Consider the following 19,849-nt stretch of genomic DNA (forward strand, 5'->3'; position numbering starts at 1 on the left):
TGCACGACACAAAACAACAACTACATTTTAAACGACAAATGGAGCAATTTACCAGTTCCTGTTCTATCAATTATTGCATTATCCTAGTAGTTATGTATGTGAGTTAAAGTACCGGTTGGGGAGAATAAAATGGGCCTGTGATTATTGTCCTGGAACAGATTGAACAAGCTGAGAGAGAAGAATAAAAGAATTTCATTTTCTGACTGAAGGGGGAGAGCGTTTCAAAAGGTAAACATAAGGCGGACGGCCTTATCTCCATAGGTAGTTTTAAAGTGGAAGTCAAACCAAACATTTATTTCCAATATTATTTCTATGTAACCCTACTAATCTAAAGGTTGTATTCTGATTAATATTGTGGTTGTGGAATATGGCCAAAATCAGCTAAATATAGTACCTGTTTTTAATCAATCACAGGGTGCGGCCATTTTGCCACTTGCTGTCGACTGAAAATGACATTACAGTTGGTCAGGGATGAGGTAACAACCAATCAGGACTCAGCTTCAGAAAACAGATGTTTCAGTTTGTTTCTAGGCCAGTGATGGACTTTTTTTTTTTTTTTTTTAAGCTGGAGAGAACCATAATTTTTCACCAGTGCTACTGTCAGCATTTTCTGAAGAATTTTGCGGGTTTGTAAAACATTTATTTTATTTACTAATGTATCATTACTTTCCATAATGTGTCAGTATATGGCAACAGAATAAGGAGAGAGCAGAATTAAACATCTTCATTCAAAAAATATTTTTATGTTTTATTAATATTCAACTGAAGTTAATGTACCTAGCTTTAACATCCTTTTCTGCATCACTTTGGTTTCTTTCCTTGTTTGATGTTGTCTTTGTTTTCTTTCCTGCCAACAAAGCATTGGGTGCCCACAAATCGTCTCTTATATGAAAATAATCTTTGGAAAATATTTACATGTCATTTACGTTTTCGCCCATCTTCGCAATTTCCCGATATTTGATAGCGATAATTGTTAAAACAGTGGAAAGTTTAGCCATGCCTCAATGTGATGTGAAGTAATGGAACACAAGATTCGAGTTAAGGTTCTTTGTAAACAAAGTGCATTTACTGCTTGCGGGGACAACCTGCTAGTACTAACCGTGCTACTTTCTAGCGCCAGGAACACAGAGGAGGCTTTGGCTTCAGATTTGAGCTCCGCCAGCGTTGTTCCGGTTTTCGTTACCAGGAAACACTCTAGCCAATCAGAGTTGCGGGTATTTAGCTTTACTCGAAGAGTATCCAATCACATAGTCTGTTATTGAGGGGTTGCGCGATTCAAACGACTTAGCAAGCTTGTAGCAACCGACGGGTTAACAGGGAAGTGTTCTCTTTTACATTATAAATACCAATTCACCATATTCAAAGCACAATTACTTTTGTCCGTTCAGGTACGTTACGTTTAAAAAAAAAAAAAAAACTTAACAGCGAGTCTGAGAAATAACAATCACAGATTTGTGACATTTGCAATGAGCGTTCTCATTATGTTATATATCTGTCCCTTCAGTCATCTTATTTTGTCGCGACTTTATCTTAGTAGTTCAATAACTTATTGACAATTTTTTAACCATAACTTGTTGAGTCATTCCTCTTGCTGCTATGTTAATAATTTACGTTAATATATTTGTTTACAGTATGACATTGTCCCCCAATTTTATGAGACTTCAAAGTCTAAGGTTAAATTTTAATTATATTGTATAAAGCTGAAATGTATTTGTGACATAGGCTCAACAGTATAACTCAGTTAACTATCTTCTTCCAGCAGCTCATATTCCCGGTTAGATGTCTTCAGATGAAGAGGCCGGTGTCCCAGTGTCACCTACGGAAGCAACAAATAAAAGCGACTCTGTCTCCCCTGAGCTTCAGGTGAATAAACTGCTCTCTAAAATGTTTACTTAAATAGAAATCAATAGTCTCTTCTGTTGTGTGATCTAACAGGTTGAATATGAGGAGCTCCTCCAAAGTGCAGGGGCTTCACCAAGAGTTGAGGGCGCCTCTGTTGCTCACCCGGTGGGGAGCGGTGCCACAAATTTGGCTACAGAGGGTCACAGTCAAGTAGGAGGTATGGTAGAGTTAGTCCCCCCACCCAAACACAAATTTCACACATTGGGTCATTAAGTCTGTTACTTCCATGAATTGCATAATCAATTCACTATTGTGGAGCATCTCAATTTGACTCTGTTCTGCTTGTGTTTGCTTTGGCTGCGCACACTGCCAGCAGACACTGGGCACAGTACTAGCAGAGGTTTGGGAAGAGCAAATGGGTTGCAGGATGCATCTGAAAGTGCACAACCAAACACCCAAGAGATCACAGAGTACGCTGAAGTGGAGTTTTTCATCTCAGATGAGAAAATTAACAAGATGGAGAACATTCTATACACATGGACCCAAAATTTAAAGGTCAGGTTTGTGACATATTTTTCTTCATTATAAAATCGGCTCAAGATTGGCATTACAATAATGAGTAGTGTAATATGTGAGGTAATTTCACAAGTGATTGGTAAGCAATTATTATTCTACAGTGGAGCCTTCAAAGTCAAACAAAAGTTGTCATTTTTCAAAGCTATCTAAGCAGTCTGAGCTAAGTTTCAAACCAGAACAATTTTGATTATGCAACGCAGACAGTCTTACGCTAAATTATACAACATGGGTAACTTTTGACTTTGGAGGTTCCACTGCACTGTATAATGCCTGTGAATACTCAGACCCGTGCCCCTCTTTGCATGCTCACATGCTCCTCTCTATGTCAATCAGATCAATGTGCTGAGGGAGCTGAAAAAGTGGAGAGTGGCCTTCGTAGAGAAACACAAGCAAGAAGTGCAGAAGGCAAGGGAGCTTAGTGCACGCGAGAATGAGGCCTTGAAGGCGGAAGTGGGAAGCCTGACGGAACAGCTACACACCTTTGAGAATTCCAACAAGAGGAAGGATGAGGTGACCACACTGTTGTGTACAATAATTTCTGCTATATCATTAAGCCCTGTTTATGCAGAGCTGCACCAATTTAGCAATTGTATGATAAAGACGAAGGACGCCACGTTTGCTTGGACTGATTGTTCAATACTGTCCTCTCCTTCAGATGATTAGAAATCTGAGCGTGGTGTTGAACAGACAAAAACAGAAGCTTGAAAAGATGAAAGCCTTCACCCAATGGAGAGTTCAGTACTTTGAAAGCAAAGAGGAGGTACTGTATAGTGATTTATTCAGCGCCACTATGATTCTTAATTTCAATTATTATTATTATTTTTTTGGTCCACAGCTTTCACCAACAGACACATCATGGGCTAAGAATGGGTTTCTTCTTTTTCAGTCCATTATATTCATGATTTTTTTTTTTTTAATGAGTTGATAAAAGGAAATAATATAGGACAACTACACTCTCATGTTGTTTTCATCTATGTACAGTCACAGCCAAAATGGTGAAATGTGTATCATCTGACCGGTAATAACACATGAAAGTTGTCTTGAAATATTCATGGTAAAGTCTTCAAATATATTTCAAAGTTTTCTTACATTTTTAAAATTATTTACGTCCTTAATCGTATTGGGCAACATCTAACTTGTCTATCTTTAGAAAAAGACCTTGTCAATATTAATGCTAAAGGGTATAAAAATGGTTTGAACTAGAATTATTATTTTTTTCTTTCTTTTTATTTAAAAAATGGGGCGGCACGGTGATCTAGTGGTTAGCACGTCCGCCTCCCAGTTCTGAGGACTCCGGTTCGAGTCCAGGCTCCGGCCTTCCTGGGTGGAGTTTGCATGTTCTCCCCGTGCCCGCGTGGGTCTTCTCCGGGTACTCCGGTCTCCTCCCACATTCCAAAGACATGCATGGCAGGTTAATTGGGCGCTCCGAATTGTCCCTAGGTGTGCGTATGAGTGTGGATGGTTGTTCGTCTCTGTGTGCCCTGCGATTGGTTGGCAACCAGTCCAGGGTGTCCCCCGCCTACTGCCCAAAGCCAGCTGAGATAGGCGCCAGCAACCCCCACGACCCTTGTGAGGAATAAGCGGTCAAGAAAATGGATGAATGGATGGATGTATAGTCTGATAAATGTATACTTTATATTGTAATGGTATCTCTTGACTTTAACAATATCTCTTCTCAGTCAAAAGGTATAGTGTTATATATGCTTGATTAATTTCTGACTTCTCACAGGAGCCCCAGTGAGCCGGCTCAAAAGTACATATGAAAAGTTGGATTCAGTTTGCAATTCTTCCCCGTTGAAACCTTATAAAACTTTGTGGTCACTGAAATTGAAATGGTCCACATTAAAGCACTTCATGATGATGGATGTTTTATTCATATTTTTAGGACCGGGTCTAATAAATTTGTAAAGCACCGTACATTCCTGAATAGTATAATTATTTGGTCCATTTTAATACAGAGTATCAATCCGAATAATGTTGGTACTTGGTAGTATTTATTTCAGTGACACAAGTGTTTTTGAGTAATTTGTTTGCGTTCTTGTGACTTCCTTTCAGGCCTATGCTAGTCAGGTAGCGCGGCAGCACTACAATTTGAATCTGAAGAGGAAGGTGTGGTTGGCATGGCACTCGCTCACCCAGAAAGAATGGAAGGTCAGGATGGAGCAGGCATGCCGTGCAAGGGCCGAGGAGGTGTGCACCCGCCTGTCGCACAGTTACGAGGCACAGATTCAGATGGTAAGTATGGTCCCGCTATAGCCGTGCTTTGGCCAAGTTGATTTTTTTTTTCAGTTCTGTTGAGTACTTGTACAATGATTAGAATCTTTTTTTTTTTTTTACTCTGTACATTATGTTGTTTTAGATGCATTCAGAACACAATGAGGCTCTCGCGAGGGCCCATGCCGAGATTGAGAGATTGCAACTTGAGAGAGAGCGTCGAGAAGTGTGTATGAAGAAAGCCCTGATGAGGGGGGTGTGCGCGCTCAACATGGAGACTCTGACCTTGTTTACAACCACAGATGGAGGACCCCAAGTCCCCGACATGTTTGGTATGCTATGAATGAGAAACACCTTTTGAGGTTTTGAAGACCCGGTATTGGCTGCGCATTGCAATGAACACGTGTGTTGTCTAATTCCCGTCTAAAATAACTACTTTGCTAACTAGACCCCAATTCACCTCCCGATGATGATCCTGACACTGCTGGTCGCGGGCCACCCCCGTTTGAATACCCAAGGTCTCCCCGTGATGACAGCGACAGGGTAAGACACCAGAGATTTTGAAGCAAATACTGGCATTGTTTAGAGGGACAGCAACATGAAAAAGCATCTTTTTGGAGCTTTTATAACCATGTTAAAAATGCTAATTCCTCACCAAAAACATGACAGAAGTGTTTCCCTCCATTCGCCCCTCTATGAGAAATTCTAGGTCATGCTGCTTTCCAAGCACCAGCCCTTCAAAACGAGCGAGGCTCACTTTATGACATCATATGGTGCGGACCCACCCCCCCGCACCGCCTCTATGAACTAAATGCACACCCACTTTCTGTGAGACCTCCATGGAGTAGTCACAAAAGTAGTCTTTATCAGTAAATATTCTGTCCAAATGGATTCAAAGCAATCAATTATCTTTCACATTTGCAATGATAAAGTGCAATGACAACTGGCTGTCTTAAAATTCCAGGTTCTGGCTGACACTTGTGTAAACTACAAGTAAAACATTTGCACTGTTGAACATAACTAAACGAATAGTATAGTGATTAGTGTGCTTGCTCTGTAAGCAACAAGTCACTGGTTCGGAACCAGCCCAGGTTTTTTTCGCCCCTCCTCCTTTCTTCTTATTGAAGAATTGGCTTGCGTCAAGTTGCGTGGCGTACTCAGAGGTGTGCTCAAACGCAGAGCTATAACAGCAGACTGCAGTCGGCTTGCCGAGGGTGCGGCCGACTGCAGTCTGGCCGCCCCCTAAGATGGATGAAAATGGCTGGATTTTGCTGCATAACTTGTATTCCACAAATGTAATATTAATAAGAATGTTATGTTTAGACTAGTAAGGTCACATATTATTGACTTCTACTTTAAGCAATCTAAATGTCAGTACAACCATGTTTGGCTTCCATTTTAGATTCATTGAATGCTATTGAATTAGGTTCCTAAAAAAACATCTTTATATGTTGAATGGGAAATAACCACACATGTATTTCTGTTGAAATTAAACCCTTTTACTTGTATCATGATATTTCTACCAACGACTATGTTTAGCTTTGATAAATATGCCACAAATCGCTACCTTATTCTACCTGCATTCATTTTCCACAGATGGGTTTTGGTGCACCAAGGCCTCACCCTGAATTTCCCACCACTTCAACTGCACACCCAAGTGCGCACCCTCAAACCAGGCACCCTGCAGCTCGGCACGCGGCAGCCGGGCACCCTGCGAGTGGGCACTCCCAAGCCGCGCACACCGCAGCCTCACTCAGCTTATATTCACATGGGGCAGGCGCCGTCTTCCACAAACAGGTGAGTGACAAGCGGCACAGTGTTTCCAAGTCCCTTTTCTGACAACAATTTGACAATATAAAGTAGTAAAAATGATTTTTGATCCTGGTAACATCAAATAAAGGCCTACAAAGCTAATTGTTTGAACAGGGCAGTGGGGGTGGGCTGATAGCCGGCCAACAAAAATCTAAGAGTTTAGCAGCTCGCAGCTCCACCCAGCATTTTGGTAAGAGTACACGCGGCAATCAAGATACGAGTGTGGCTCCACCTATGAGCTCCACTGCTGTTGACTTCCATCACCCTTTGACACAGGTAAGTTTAGAATGTGAAATACAGTGTGTCATATGCTTGTTGGTACACTTCAGTTGAAAAAACAAACAACAACAAAAACACAATACTGAAATAATAACTGTCACAAAATAATCATTTTTCTCTTTTTCTTTCCTCCAAGCAAACTGTTGGTCAGGCTACCGCCTCCAAATATCTTCGCTCCTCTCAACAGGCTCCAGGTGCCGCTGGAGGCTGGGCTTCATCCAGAATGCGCACCAGCGCCTGTAATGTTCACTCTATTGAAGCTGTTGACTAATCGCAATTGTAAACTCACACACGAGACTAAATTTGGATGTATTTGCAAATGCATTTTAAACTTATTCAAATATGTTTGAACATACCCGCAAATACGTTTCAACTTATGCCATTATACCAATATTAAAAAAAACAAGTAAACATGCTTTGTAGTTACGATTTATTATTATTATATCTACAGTGAATGAGTACAAAGCATTTTTCCCACAATGCCACTGGGTATGTACTTATGGTAGAAGTGGAAATATGTTTGAACCACTGACCTGAATATATGACTGAATAGCCGAGAGCCCATACACGCCTATGCAAGCCGTTGGAAATCATATGGCGGCCATCTTGCTCCTCCCACTTCGCGAGTAGACTACTGTATAAACTATACGCCGGTATACGTACAGATGACACATATACATTAGTATAAGGCAAGGGGTGGGGTGGGGGATTTGTGCGGGGTGGTCACTATGTTTGAACAAGTACAAAAAATAAAAAATACCAAGTGCTGCTTTGAAGACCCCCGTTTTCTTTTATCACTCAGTTCCTTAGACCCCAATATTAGATTTGGCAGAGGCATCTTTTGTTGTATTACAGTTATAATTCTTTAATTTAAAAAAAAAAAAAAAAGTTTCCTCCTGTAAACATCATTAAGGTATACATATGTAAATACATGTATCCATGTATTTAAGGCAAGTTGTAAAATGTCTAAAGTCCACTTGCTTATGTTTAACAACTTTAAAACACCACAAATCATGCTGTTTCGACTAAATACTGGCTCAAATCGTATGCCAAGTTTCTTGGGAGGAGCAATATGGCGGCGGCCTCACGATTTCAAAAATCTTGGCCTAGTGACTATCCAGTCATATATTCAGATCAGTGGTTTGAACGTATTTAAATCCGATAAGATGACGTACTGGCAAATATGTTCAAACATATTTAAAATGCATTTGCAATTTTCCTCTCTGCAGATTCCCCACCACCTTGGGACGAGCCTGGCTGTGCACCTTTGGCTCAATGCGGTGTCGGTAGCCCGGTTCACTTTGATTGTCCGGAATCTCCTAGCCACCATGAAGACAGCAGGGTATGGCAGATATTTACTCTTTGTCTTCTGCAATTTCATAGCAAAAAAAAAAAAAAAAGTACAAAAATTGGTAAATAATAACTAGACTAAGCACAATTTCTGGAGAAATTGCGTGGGAATGCTGAACGCTGAATGCTAATAGCTGAATGCTAAGATTTGAACACATGTGGAATGTTTATGAAGTAAATTGAGAGATAAATTATGAAATTATAACTTCCTGGTTAATGGAAAATGCGATTTACCAACTGTGCCACCAAGCAGTATCAGACACCTGGTCATGATGATAAGTTACACGTATGGAAGTGGGCATGGAAAGGGATAGAAAAAGTTCATTGTCAGTCCCATTGAAAATGAATGGGGAAAAGTTCATATTAAATGTTAAATTGTGTACATACTGCAAGTAATGTGGAATCAGACAATAAATACCACAGGAGGTGTCAATTTCTGAAGCTAGTTGACATTTGAACAGTGTAAATTGGAAGTATTATGTGTGAGTTGTTACACGACAAAAAAAAGTGTGGAGAATAAAAATCACAAAAACATTTGTGGGGAAAAAAATTATGTGATTGGTGACATCTTCTGTAATCATATGTCTGAAAGGAAAAAAAACAAAAACAAAAACAAAAAAAAACTTAAAATAAAAGCCCTTGCATTCCTTTTCCTTAGATGGGCGTGTGGTACACCAGCGAAGTCCTCCCTTCCACATCAGCAGCTCACAGTTCGTTCCCACAAGCGGGCAGCTCTACTTTCCACAAACAGGTGTGTCAGTAATGATGGTTTTAGTGCACAGACTTGAAATGTCCACTGCCACAATAATGCCCTCACTAATTGTCTCCACAGACCTCCGGGCGTATAGTCACAGCTGGTCAACAGAAACCGGCAAAAACTATAACAGCTCGCACCACATCGCAACCAATTAGCGGTAAAAGTGTACGCAGTAACCTCCAGGTGATGGGGATGGCTCCGCCCATCTCCTCCATTGTCGTAGAACGCCATCAACCTATTACACAGGTATGGAAGGATCATTGTAGGTTTATTTCCCCATACATGTTAGAATCTAATGTTTTTTTAACCCCCCCCTTAATTCTTTCCAAGCACACTATTCGCCCCTCCCAACAGGGTCCTCGCACACCCACTGTTGTGAAGAATCCCTCCAAGACAAATGTCGACGCTTCAAATGCACATTCTATCAAAGTAGTGGATTAATTAAACACAAACCAGCATTTATTTATTTTTTTCTTCTTTTTTTTTTTTTTACCAGCTATGCAACAACTGAGTATTACTGTGAATGTAGCTTTAATCATATTTTTAGGGGCAAGGGGAAATTGAGCAATTACTCTTTTGAACCTCACTGATGTTTGTGGTGGGATCCACATGTGTAAATATTTTAACATAGTTTTCAAAATTGAGTTAATATCCAGGAGAATGTGTATAGAGACACTATCATTGAATATGAAACCAAAGCCCTCCTGTTTGTATATGATCTGGTGCTTTTATACAAAATAAATGATTTTTTTTTTTAGAACAGCCTTTCTAGATAAATGTGTCTTGAAAATGATGTTGCATGTCACAACCTCTCAAGAAACTCTGCAGCTCTGCCTGTTGATATTTTCTGAATCCGTCCGAATATTTTCTGTAAAATGGGGAGAAATGGGAGAAATCATATTGTACATATTTGGACTTGTCTCTGTAAATCCATTAAAAGTATTTCAAAAATAAAATACCTGCAACTCTGCCATGTCCTGTGTGGACAAGGGCTTCATGGAGCTCTATTGAAGGACTTCTCCCTGCCAACTCCTCTCCGTGGAGCCAGATCAGCAGCATCCTGTAGCCGTGCTCTTTATAGCTGTGCTGACCTGTGAACATATACAAATTGCAACTTCCAATTTGTCCTTGCCCGATATTTTTAATAATGGAAATATAAATAATCAATATTGATGTCAAACTGTTCACAAAACCTTGATTATAAACATTTTAAGATACAGCTTAACATTCCTAGCTTTCACACAATTATAAAAATAAACCAATTAATAATGAGCCAAATTATTAACTTGAACGTGATATACTATGTATGGTGATGCTGTTCAAACGTAATGGGACACATTGTTGCTACTTTGAAAGTGAGAATTTACACATCTGTTGCACAGTGGTGCCTTGAGATATGAGTTTAATTCACGCCATGACAATGCTTGTATTCCAAATCATCTTTTCCCCATTGAAATGAATGTAAATAAAGTAGCCTACTGTATATTTACTTTATGAAACCTACTGTAATAGCTGTAGATAGTACTCGGGGTGGGAATCTATGGGTACCTCACGATTTGATTTCATTCCAATTCAGAGGCCCATGATTCGATTCAGACGGATCACGACATTGTCTTACATTTTATAATCAATAATCCAAATTGATTTTTAATACCTCTAAATCGATTCAGAATCTTTTTAATATGACGATCGATGCATCAAAAACGATTCTTTTTCCCACCCCTAATACTGTGAATAGAATGTAACGTTTACGCATCATGATTTTATTGCGACTCCTACTTCTGTGTAGTGATGGGAAAACGAAGCTTCATGAAGCACTTGATATTTTTTAGACCTCTAGATGGCGCTCTTGATCACTTCATCACTATTTTGAGGCCTAGTGATGGGAAAACGAAGCTTCATGAAGCACTTGTGATATGTTACACCTCTAAATGGTGCTCTTGGTTTAAAAATGAAGATTCATTTTCCCATCTTTAGCTAAAAGTAGTAATGGGAAAACGAAGCTTCATGAACACTTGTGATTTTTTTTTTGTTTTGTTTTGTTTTTTAAAAGACCTCCAGATGGTGGGGTTTAAACATGTAGTGGAAATTAAATCGATTTCCATTGAACTTGTCTTTATCTTTAAACCAAGGGCACCAAATAGAGGAGTAAAAAAAATATTTCAAGTGCTTCCTGAATCTTCATTTACCCATCACTACTTCGGTGCAGGACTTGGCCACAAGGAGGACGATTTTCACAACAGTAAGCTGCCGTAATATTGGTCATTTTACACAGAGGATAAAGAAAATATGTCTGAGTATTGTTATATTGGCTGTCGATGCTGTGTTTGTGTTCAAATATGTTGCTCATACGGTTCTGATGCCGCAACTATTGATGGTATTCCGTCTATGGTGTTTTGAATTACGTGTTATCATTGAGCAAGTGGGAGGCACATTTGTGTTGTTTCTGTTTCTACCCGTCCACTGCATTTCGATGGCCGACACTTGCTCCTGAGTGAATCCCCAGTGTTCAGCCAGACGCTTCCAGCCTCTTGGCTTGAGGAGCTCGTAGGCCAGGCGCCAGGCAATCGAGCGGAGCTGCTTGGTCTCATTGCGGTGGTCCAGTTTGAATGTGAGCGGATACTCGCTGTGAACGCTCGCAGTCTCATTACACTCTGGGTTGGCCTGGAGGGGGTATTAAATCCTGTCAGTTGGGCTGATAAATATCACGGCTTTTGGAAGACAAATGGAAAAAGCTTATTGGTCACTCAACATTTGCAATATAAATGTCACATTTGAGCATATTGAAAATCAATCATGAAATCTCCATTAAATGAATCAAACTGTCTCTTCAGAAGTGAAATTCACCTGCAATGTAACATCAGGGAAAACATAGCTTTTGATAAATATAGTAAAATATGACATATATTGAAATATCTCACATTTTTCCATGTGTTGTATCTTTCTGCCTTGATGATCATGTCCACAATGATCACCTCGTTTGCTCTGGCCGCCACACCGAGCGCCGTCTTTCCCTGCTACTCCAACATGTGCATCAAATTATATGCAGTCAAACATGAATAAAAAGACAACCTTATAGAATTTTGTAAAATGCATTACAATTAGGGGTGTCAACATGACTTCAATATTAACTCACAATTAATCGCAAATATGTTCTAAATGCACAATAAAATATTTATTTTAAGTTTTCATGCTCTTTGTTAACATAAAAATGTTAAACTAAAAGAAATATGGCTGCAAGTTTTTGTTACTGCTACAGTAATTTCATAATAATTCATACAATTGAAACTAAAAAGATGTACTGCAGGAAAAAAAAAAAACAGTGTGATAATGACTTGTGTTGAGGTCATTTATCTGCCACTAGATGGCATAAGTGCATTTGTAAGACGGTGGTGACAGCTCAGTGCATTTTCTTTTCATATTAATAAAAGCTAATTTTAACATGAATTAACTTGTGAAATTTTGCATATTTCTAACATTGTAAAATACAACTTGACCCCAGTCTCCACCAATATATGCACTATTATTAAATTTATTACTGCTCAATTTTGACGTGGACACGTCTGCTGCGTTGTGACTGGAATTCCCCCAGCGGTCATTAATCGCGCGTTAAAAAATATTGTGGTGTTAAAGGAACGTTAAATTATCTTATAATTAACACACTAATTTTGCAACCCCTTATTACAATACATGTTGACAACTTTAAAACTAATTAAGACTAATCTTGACATTTGACAAGGACTATCCGTCTTCACATATCGTCAAATCATGTTTCAAAATGTAATGTTAAAGATTTTTCGACATCGTACATGCTCCACCAATGCCCAAATGAGTACAAAGAGCCCTGACTGCATCTATCAGCTTTTATCTTCCCTTTGTAGCAGAGTGTGCGGACCCCCTCACACTCCACAGTTTCTTTGGCGAGGTGAGGGGCGGAGTTTAGGGGAGGGGCGGAGTTTTTCTTACCTCATTTGAAGTCATGTCTTTGTGTGTCAACTGTGGCTGTCGCTTTAAGATGCGCACAATGAACGAGCCTAACACAGATGCTGCAGTTACACTTTGGGCCAGAGGTGGCAGTCGTGAGTAAAAAAAAAAGTGCCAAACTGCACAATGATCCTTTAATATTGCACAGAAAACAGCCGGTAAGACACTTTGATTCATGAGAGACTTATACTCTCTATACTTATTCTCTCATCAGTGCTCCTGTTTTGGTCAGCATTGGACGTCGGCAAAGACATCAAATTGCCTTGGATTGAGTGAGCAAATAATAACTATACACTGTCTCAGAAAATTAGAATATTGTGATAAAGTCCATTATTTTCTGTAATGCAATTAAATAAGCAAAAATGCCATACATTCTGGATTCATTACAAATCAACTGAAATATTGCAAGCCTTTTATTATTTTAATATTACTGATTATGGCAATTTCTTTTACTTGGTCTGAGGAAATATTCTAATATTTTGAGAAAGAATATTTGAGTTTTCTGACGCTGTAAGCCATAATCAGCAATATTAAAAATAATAAAAGGCTTGCAATATTTCAGTTGATTTGTAATGAATCCAGAATGTATGGCATTTTTGCTTATTTAACTCATTCACTGCCAGCCCAGTAAAAACGAATCTTTGGCGTCGATTATGGGAAGAATAATAATCAGGATTATTTTGGCAATAGTTGAAGTCACGATTATTTATGTTTTGGCACAAAACAAGAAAATGTTTATGTGTTGAAAAATATTAGGACCAAATAAAAAAAAAAAAATAGAAACACTATAATTAAGTTTTGGACCAAACAGAATTTATAATAATATATATTTATTTATGTTGGCAAAAATTTGAAAGTTGGAGTGCAGCATATGTACTGTGCAGTAGGACAATATTTTATTTATTTTTTTGGTACAGAACAAGAACATTTTTAAACATAAAAAATATTAAGACAAATACAATTATTTGAAATACTATTTATGCAAGTTCCTTTTGGATGAAACAAAATTCATCAAACTAGTTATTTTTAAATTTAAAAAAAAAAAGGTGCAAATGTATAAATTTAAACAACTCAATAATCTTTTTACTTTGCGATTATGCTGATTTTGTCATTGTGGAGTGTAATAACTGAAATTATAATTGAATTTCAATTAATTGCACAGCCCTACTTTGACGTGTATAGCCGTCAATGGCACTGAATGAGTTAATTGCATTAGAGAAAATAATGGACTTCATCACAATATTCAAATTTTCTGAAACAGTCCTGTAAACTGCTCCCACACGTCTTTTCCTGGGGGAGGTATCTCTTTTAGGGAAAGGTGTATGTCGTAAACCCCCATATTTCGAACTTACCCGGTCCTCGAGCGTCAGATCAACTTCAGCTTTCAGTAGCATTTCCACCACATCTATTCTTGCCAGCTCAGCAGCAAGATGCGTGGCAGTCTGAGACCTCTAACACAAAGCATGTTCTTGTAAGTCTGGTATAATTTATTTTATTATTTTTTTGGCTTTTGGTCAACATTGCATTATCACCTTATCGGCGGCATTAAAGTTGCATCCTGCCTCCAATAGAAAATGGATGACAGGGAGGTGGCTGTTCTTCACTGCCAGGTGGAGAGGAACCTCCAACTTCTTCAGCATGAATCAACTATCAGTTATTTGCTATGAAAATGACGTTTCCTGTTTGCTTACCTCATTCTCAAAATCTGTATGGGCTTTATATTCCAGGAGAAGTCGGACAAGAGACGTGTATCCTCGCTCTGAAACTGGGTGAAGGGCGCTGCATTTGGTCTACAACAAAAAAAAAAAGACAAAGGGTTAACCTCTCTCTACTTTATGGTGCCATTAAAAACATGCCACCGGGGCAGTGATTTAAGTGTTTTGAGTCGTGTTTTGAGTCGTACTGCTGTTTGGATGTTGGGCTCGCAGCCGGCTTTCAGCAAAGCCAGGACGCACTGTTCCCGAGCGTTCTCAGCGGCCTGGTACAGAGCGGTCTCACCGTCCTGACACACAAAAAAAGCTCATCTGAGGCAACATGGAGCGGCACCGTATGACCATGACATAAAAGCATATCGTGCATATTGTGCTCGGCAGCCAAAACCTACACTGTACCCGTCTTTCTTTTACAGAAACGTGCTATTCGTGTCGTTTTCGGGTGTGTATACAGAGACCACACTAATCCAATATTCATACAACTAAAAACTGTCAAATGCAATGAATTGATGGAGTTTAACCGCCTTCAAATAATGTATAAAGCTCATAATGAAATGTTACAGATTAACATGTAAATCAACTTAAAAAAAAAAAAAAAAAAATAGAAAGTGAGTTCAAATTAAGAGGGAAAGATGTTTTTTTTTCTTCCGCAAACTGAAATACAGAACAAAACAAAATGAATATATTTCAACTCAAGGTGTCAGTTTGTGGAACAATCTGGATTATAAAACAAAATCATCTCAGTCTGTTTGAATTATTTTGAAAAAAAAATGTATAAAAGCACAATTACTGGAAAAATATATTTAGCATAAGGTCATGCTATTGAATTATTTTGTTTAAGTGTTACTTAGAAAGCGTCTTGACTGTTTGCTGTCATTTAATTTGTGTTGATCTTTTCTTTTTCTTTTTTTTTTAATGTTGATTAGGGGCAGATATCACAAGTTTTACTTTTTCTGTCCCCTTTCATTTCTTTTTTCCTTTTAAAGAGTGAAAAAAAAATTGAAATTGAATTGAAATTGGACCTTGCGTTATTTTTTTAATTTCTGGAAATTTTATGAATATTTTTATTTAAAAAAATGTTAAAAAAAAACAAAAAAAAAACACCTAATACATAGCAATATTTTGTTAAAACTTTTGAGTTCTAGTAACATGATTATCTTAACATTGTTAATGTTTGCTTTGCTACTTCAGAGTTGTCTGATTTGAGAGCATTTCATGTGCACGTGCATTTCTGTATTTTTTATTTTATTTTTTTAATTCGGTCTTGGATTTGGCTGGGTCACTCCAACACTGAAGTGTTGGAAATAGGCTGATATTTGGACCAAAGCCTCAGACACAAAATATTGATATACTTGCTACTAATATACGTACATACGTCGGTTGGTTTTGCACCAAAGGTTCTCAGTCTCATCAGACCATAACCCAACACTGTACTTCTGTAAATTTCCCACTGAACTTCTGCCAGGTCCTTTTATCGTTAATACTCACCAATTAATTACCAGAAGACTGTATTTTCCAAATTTAGACTAGTATTTAATTCTGCCAGGAAGATCGACGCCTTATCAGCCACACAGGCGGAGAAGAAAGTGTAATGTGTCCAAAATGATTTCCATATTCATATCCTGCTTAGGCCCCGCCCATGAACTTTAATTGAGGGCTCTAAATACAAGAGTGGTCACATTTATGCAACAATATTTTTCCAAACAGTGTTCTACAATATTTTGGAATTTATTTTCACATTTTACTCGAACATGACATTATTTGCATGTTTGCTCATGAATATCAATCATTCAATGGAATTGTCTTAAATAGTCCACCCACCTCCAATGGATTATCCACTGAGCCCACACTTTTACAAAGAGAACAAGAAGGTGTTTGGTGTGATTGTGTATACCATATTAACTTCATCCCGAGTATCAAAGCTGCGCAGCAGCAGTTGGACGGCGTCCAAGTGGCCGTTCCTGGCAGCTAAGTGCAGGGGCGTGTCTCCTCTCTGGCAGGAGGGAGGGAGGACAGCCGATTGCATCAAAGTGGCTTTGACTTTGAGCTTTGATGCAGCAATGACCCACGCAGACATGGGAACATCAAAGACACACATACATACATGCGCACCCCACGAACCTTGTTGGTCCTCATGGTGGCCATCTTGTAACACGGCTCCATCAGCATCTCTAACATTTGCACGCAGCCGTGCTCTGCCGCCATGGCAAACACACGGTGGCCTGACTGAGAGGCAACAATTGAGACAATTAACTATGCACTTCACTTGACAGAACAAAATATTTAGACTTGTATTTGAATCTGCATTTATGGATATATAAATGGAGTGCGCTTACACCATCAAGAAGAAAAAGATGTGAGGTTAAAAGACAAAATGAATCTGAAGCTCATCTGTATACAAATGACATCACTTCCTTCAAATTTGCTGATGAGATCTCCAAGATGAAGCATGTTGAGTGCAAAAAAGAATGGGCTCTCTGGTTGACCCTTGAGGAACACCACAGGAAATTGGGATCTATCTATCTATCTATTGTTCCATTCCTCAGTTTGTTTCGCCTTTTTGGATTCGATACTAAACTACATTTTTGAAACGGTTAAAAAAGAAAAAGACATTTTCCCTTTGCATTAATACTATTAAACAGCTATAACTTATTACATTGAGTACCTGATCCTCTTTGTCCAGTTCTTTCAAGTGTAGGTCATTAACTATGTACTCCACTATATCAGTGTGATTGTTGATAGCAGCACAGTGCATGATATTCAGTCCTTCCTGCAGTGGAAAATAAAAAGTTACAGTATATTTCGGATGTTTTTGGAAACAACATGACAAAAAATGGCCCAAATGTTGGATACGGGTGTAAAATGTCTGCTCAATGTTTGTTCTGATCACCTCATTCTCAATCTTCTGTTCCGCTCCAGCCCGTACTAATAATTTCAGGATCTCCAAGCTGCCAAACCAGGCAGCCAAATGAATGGGTGCCACACCAAACTGCAGTGCCCAAACAAATGATTACATTTGTGGGTTCTGTGATTTTATTTTTTATTTTTTTTTGTTTTTCCTCACCTTGTCTCTCTGATCCACTTGCACCCTGCGCCGTAGAAGCCACTCAACCGCTTCCTTGTTTTTGCCAGCGACCGCATAGTGAAGGGCAGTCCTATTGTGCTAAATTAAACAGCACATTAGCACAATTACATGTGATACTATATAATAACCGATTGTGTCATGACTTGGAGACTCACCAGATTCTTTGCGTTAGCATTTAATCCCTTTCCAAGTGTCCTCATTGCAGCTACATCATTGTTTTTAGCTGCTACAATAAACAGTTTCTCTGTTTGCAGTACTGCACAACACATGATAGGTTACACAAACACAGTGGTACTTTAGATTAGAGGCTATAACCCCACTTATTATATAACCTTTATAGCTTCATGTAAATCTAAATAGCAGGTCGACGACAATGACTTTAATCATGAAAACCTTTTCAAACATTTTCTCCCTGCTCACTTCTCCCACTGTTAGCATTTCTTGAGTACTCACGCATCTCTTTGTCGTCAAAGCTGTTGTCCATCTTGTCTTCTGGGTACTTGTTCAGAGTTAAGTCAACAAACGCCTTCACTGGTTCCTGTTTCATCCACTTTCGAGGGTCCAAATTCTCCCTCTTGGGAGCATGTTTCTTCATCATTTCTTTTAAAGCCAAAGCTTTCTCCATTGTTGTGTTCTTCAGTTGGAACCACCTAATAGAATTGAAGGAATCCACTTTTGTGTTCCAGCATCGGTAAGCAAAACCAAATACCTGGAGAACCGGGTCACACCTGCTTATGAAGATCAACCTGAGACTATTTGCTCAATGCTGGAGGGCTGAAGGATGTTTGCTGAGCAAGGTCACACCCTTCAGACATCAACTAAAAGTAACAAGTTTGTTTTACATGGATGTATTACATGGACAGTTCACTTTTTTTCTTGATGTCCACTTGTTTAAACAAACACTATTTGTAAAAGATGAACAATAATCCCTTTATGGTTTTGCTTGTACAGGGATAACTGTTTTGAGCTGGTCCAAATCCAGTGAGTCATCCGCAGCGTTTGGCCCCATACCACTAGGGGGGGCCCTGATTTAATGCAGATGCAGATGGGGTAAGATAGCAGAAGACAAGAAGATTGTGCTTTGTTTTTGACGGAAACGCAAAGGAAAGTATTTACAACTGAAATTATAGTAACAACGTTTCTATTTAACTATGCCACGATGAATAAAGATAATTCAGTTACACTAAAAACAGGTGACTCACGTTTGTGTGCTCTACGTTGTTTACTTTTTTGGTCATAGCCTACAGGTTGCTCTTGTTTTGTTTTGTCATGGCGTTTTGGTTCTGAAGGTGTACAGGGGCGGATCTATTCTAATAGGCCACCCCAAATTCTTGAAAACTATTGACTTTTTGCTTTCTCACTTATCTTCTTTTTATTTTTATTGTTGAAAAAAATGTATACATAAAAACAACATATGTAATCCCTTCACATATGATGGATTTATTTTTTAGCCTGTTAAATTAAAGGTAAAGAATGTCAAAGAGAGCCTTGCATCCTTCAATTTTTCTGCATCCGTTGAAAGAAAAAGTCTGGAGACCCGACTCGAAAACATTTTTATCTGTTCTGTAGACAAAAAAAAATAAAAAAAAATAAATAAATGTATGAAACGTACTTCACTGTCAATTCACTATGAAGAAGGGCACTCAAAACATCCTGCTCATGGGGGACCCAAGATAGGCCCAGGGATGGGCAAACTCGGTCCTCAAGGGCTGGAGTCCTGCAGGTTTTGGAGTTTTACCTTCCAAGCTGATTCTAATCAACAGGATCATTATCAGGCTTTTGCAGAGCTTGCTGATGAGCTGATCACATATCAGCCATGTTGGGGAAGCGAAACATCCAAAACCTGCAGGACTCCAGCCCTCAAGGACCGAGTTTGCCAACCACTGGACGGTATGGACACTATCTACGACCGGTCCTGGTGTGGTTACACATTTACACATCTAACACACAAACTAGCATTTTTTTTTTTTTTTTTATAAAATCAAATTTTACGAATCATGGATTATGTTGTTTGACTTTCGGCTTAGTCGCTGCCAGCCAAGCGTTGTCATAGCGAGTAATTTGCATGATATGTTTGGCACAGATTTTATGCCGGTGCTAGAGGGGCCCAACTGGATGCTACCATCCGCGCTGATGGAGATATGAACACCAGTCCAGAGTCTGATGTCATATTCAGCTGCATAACCTTATGAATCATCAGTACCATAAAATGAAGCATGGGTTATTGCACAATTTATA

The 19,849-nt window shown here is 38.8% G+C and overlaps 2 protein-coding genes across 6 annotated transcripts; one reads left to right on the top strand and one right to left on the bottom strand.

The window, feature by feature from the left end:
* The first annotated feature begins 461 nt into the window (after positions 1 to 461).
* Positions 462 to 9,699, top strand: poc5 (POC5 centriolar protein homolog (Chlamydomonas)). Of its 5 annotated transcripts, XM_077522871.1 has the most exons (17): positions 462 to 476; positions 566 to 626; positions 1,760 to 1,863; positions 1,936 to 2,059; positions 2,216 to 2,397; positions 2,752 to 2,928; positions 3,074 to 3,178; positions 4,474 to 4,653; positions 4,778 to 4,964; positions 5,081 to 5,175; positions 6,229 to 6,429; positions 6,559 to 6,720; positions 6,860 to 6,962; positions 7,953 to 8,065; positions 8,732 to 8,824; positions 8,906 to 9,076; positions 9,161 to 9,699. In XM_077522871.1, the coding sequence occupies exons 3-17, from the start codon at positions 1,780 to 1,782 to the stop codon at positions 9,269 to 9,271; spliced, it is 2,088 nt and encodes a 695-aa protein (XP_077378997.1). In that variant the 5' UTR covers positions 462 to 476; positions 566 to 626; positions 1,760 to 1,779; the 3' UTR covers positions 9,272 to 9,699. The 5 variants fall into 5 exon arrangements, with proteins under 5 accessions (XP_077378997.1, XP_077378995.1, XP_077378998.1 ...); XM_077522869.1 differs by lacking the exons at positions 462 to 476; positions 566 to 626 and adding an exon at positions 1,258 to 1,388; XM_077522872.1 differs by lacking the exons at positions 462 to 476; positions 566 to 626 and adding an exon at positions 1,258 to 1,388 and having other exon boundaries at positions 2,219 to 2,397.
* Positions 9,197 to 18,433, bottom strand: ankdd1b (ankyrin repeat and death domain containing 1B). The gene is made up of 15 exons (XM_077522875.1): positions 18,065 to 18,433; positions 17,767 to 17,867; positions 17,591 to 17,689; positions 17,417 to 17,515; positions 17,192 to 17,296; positions 16,648 to 16,752; positions 16,421 to 16,519; positions 14,718 to 14,816; positions 14,506 to 14,604; positions 14,347 to 14,445; positions 14,167 to 14,265; positions 11,752 to 11,847; positions 11,287 to 11,494; positions 9,790 to 9,921; positions 9,197 to 9,698 (listed from the first exon to the last, which is right to left on the bottom strand). Exons 1-15 carry the CDS (start codon positions 18,234 to 18,236, stop codon positions 9,643 to 9,645), a joined length of 1,668 nt encoding a protein of 555 aa, XP_077379001.1. The 5' UTR covers positions 18,237 to 18,433; the 3' UTR covers positions 9,197 to 9,642.
* Positions 18,434 to 19,849: the final 1,416 nt, after the last annotated feature.

Source organism: Festucalex cinctus, chromosome 5 (genome assembly GCF_051991245.1).
Source record: "Festucalex cinctus isolate MCC-2025b chromosome 5, RoL_Fcin_1.0, whole genome shotgun sequence".
Taxonomy (NCBI): domain Eukaryota; kingdom Metazoa; phylum Chordata; class Actinopteri; order Syngnathiformes; family Syngnathidae; genus Festucalex; species Festucalex cinctus.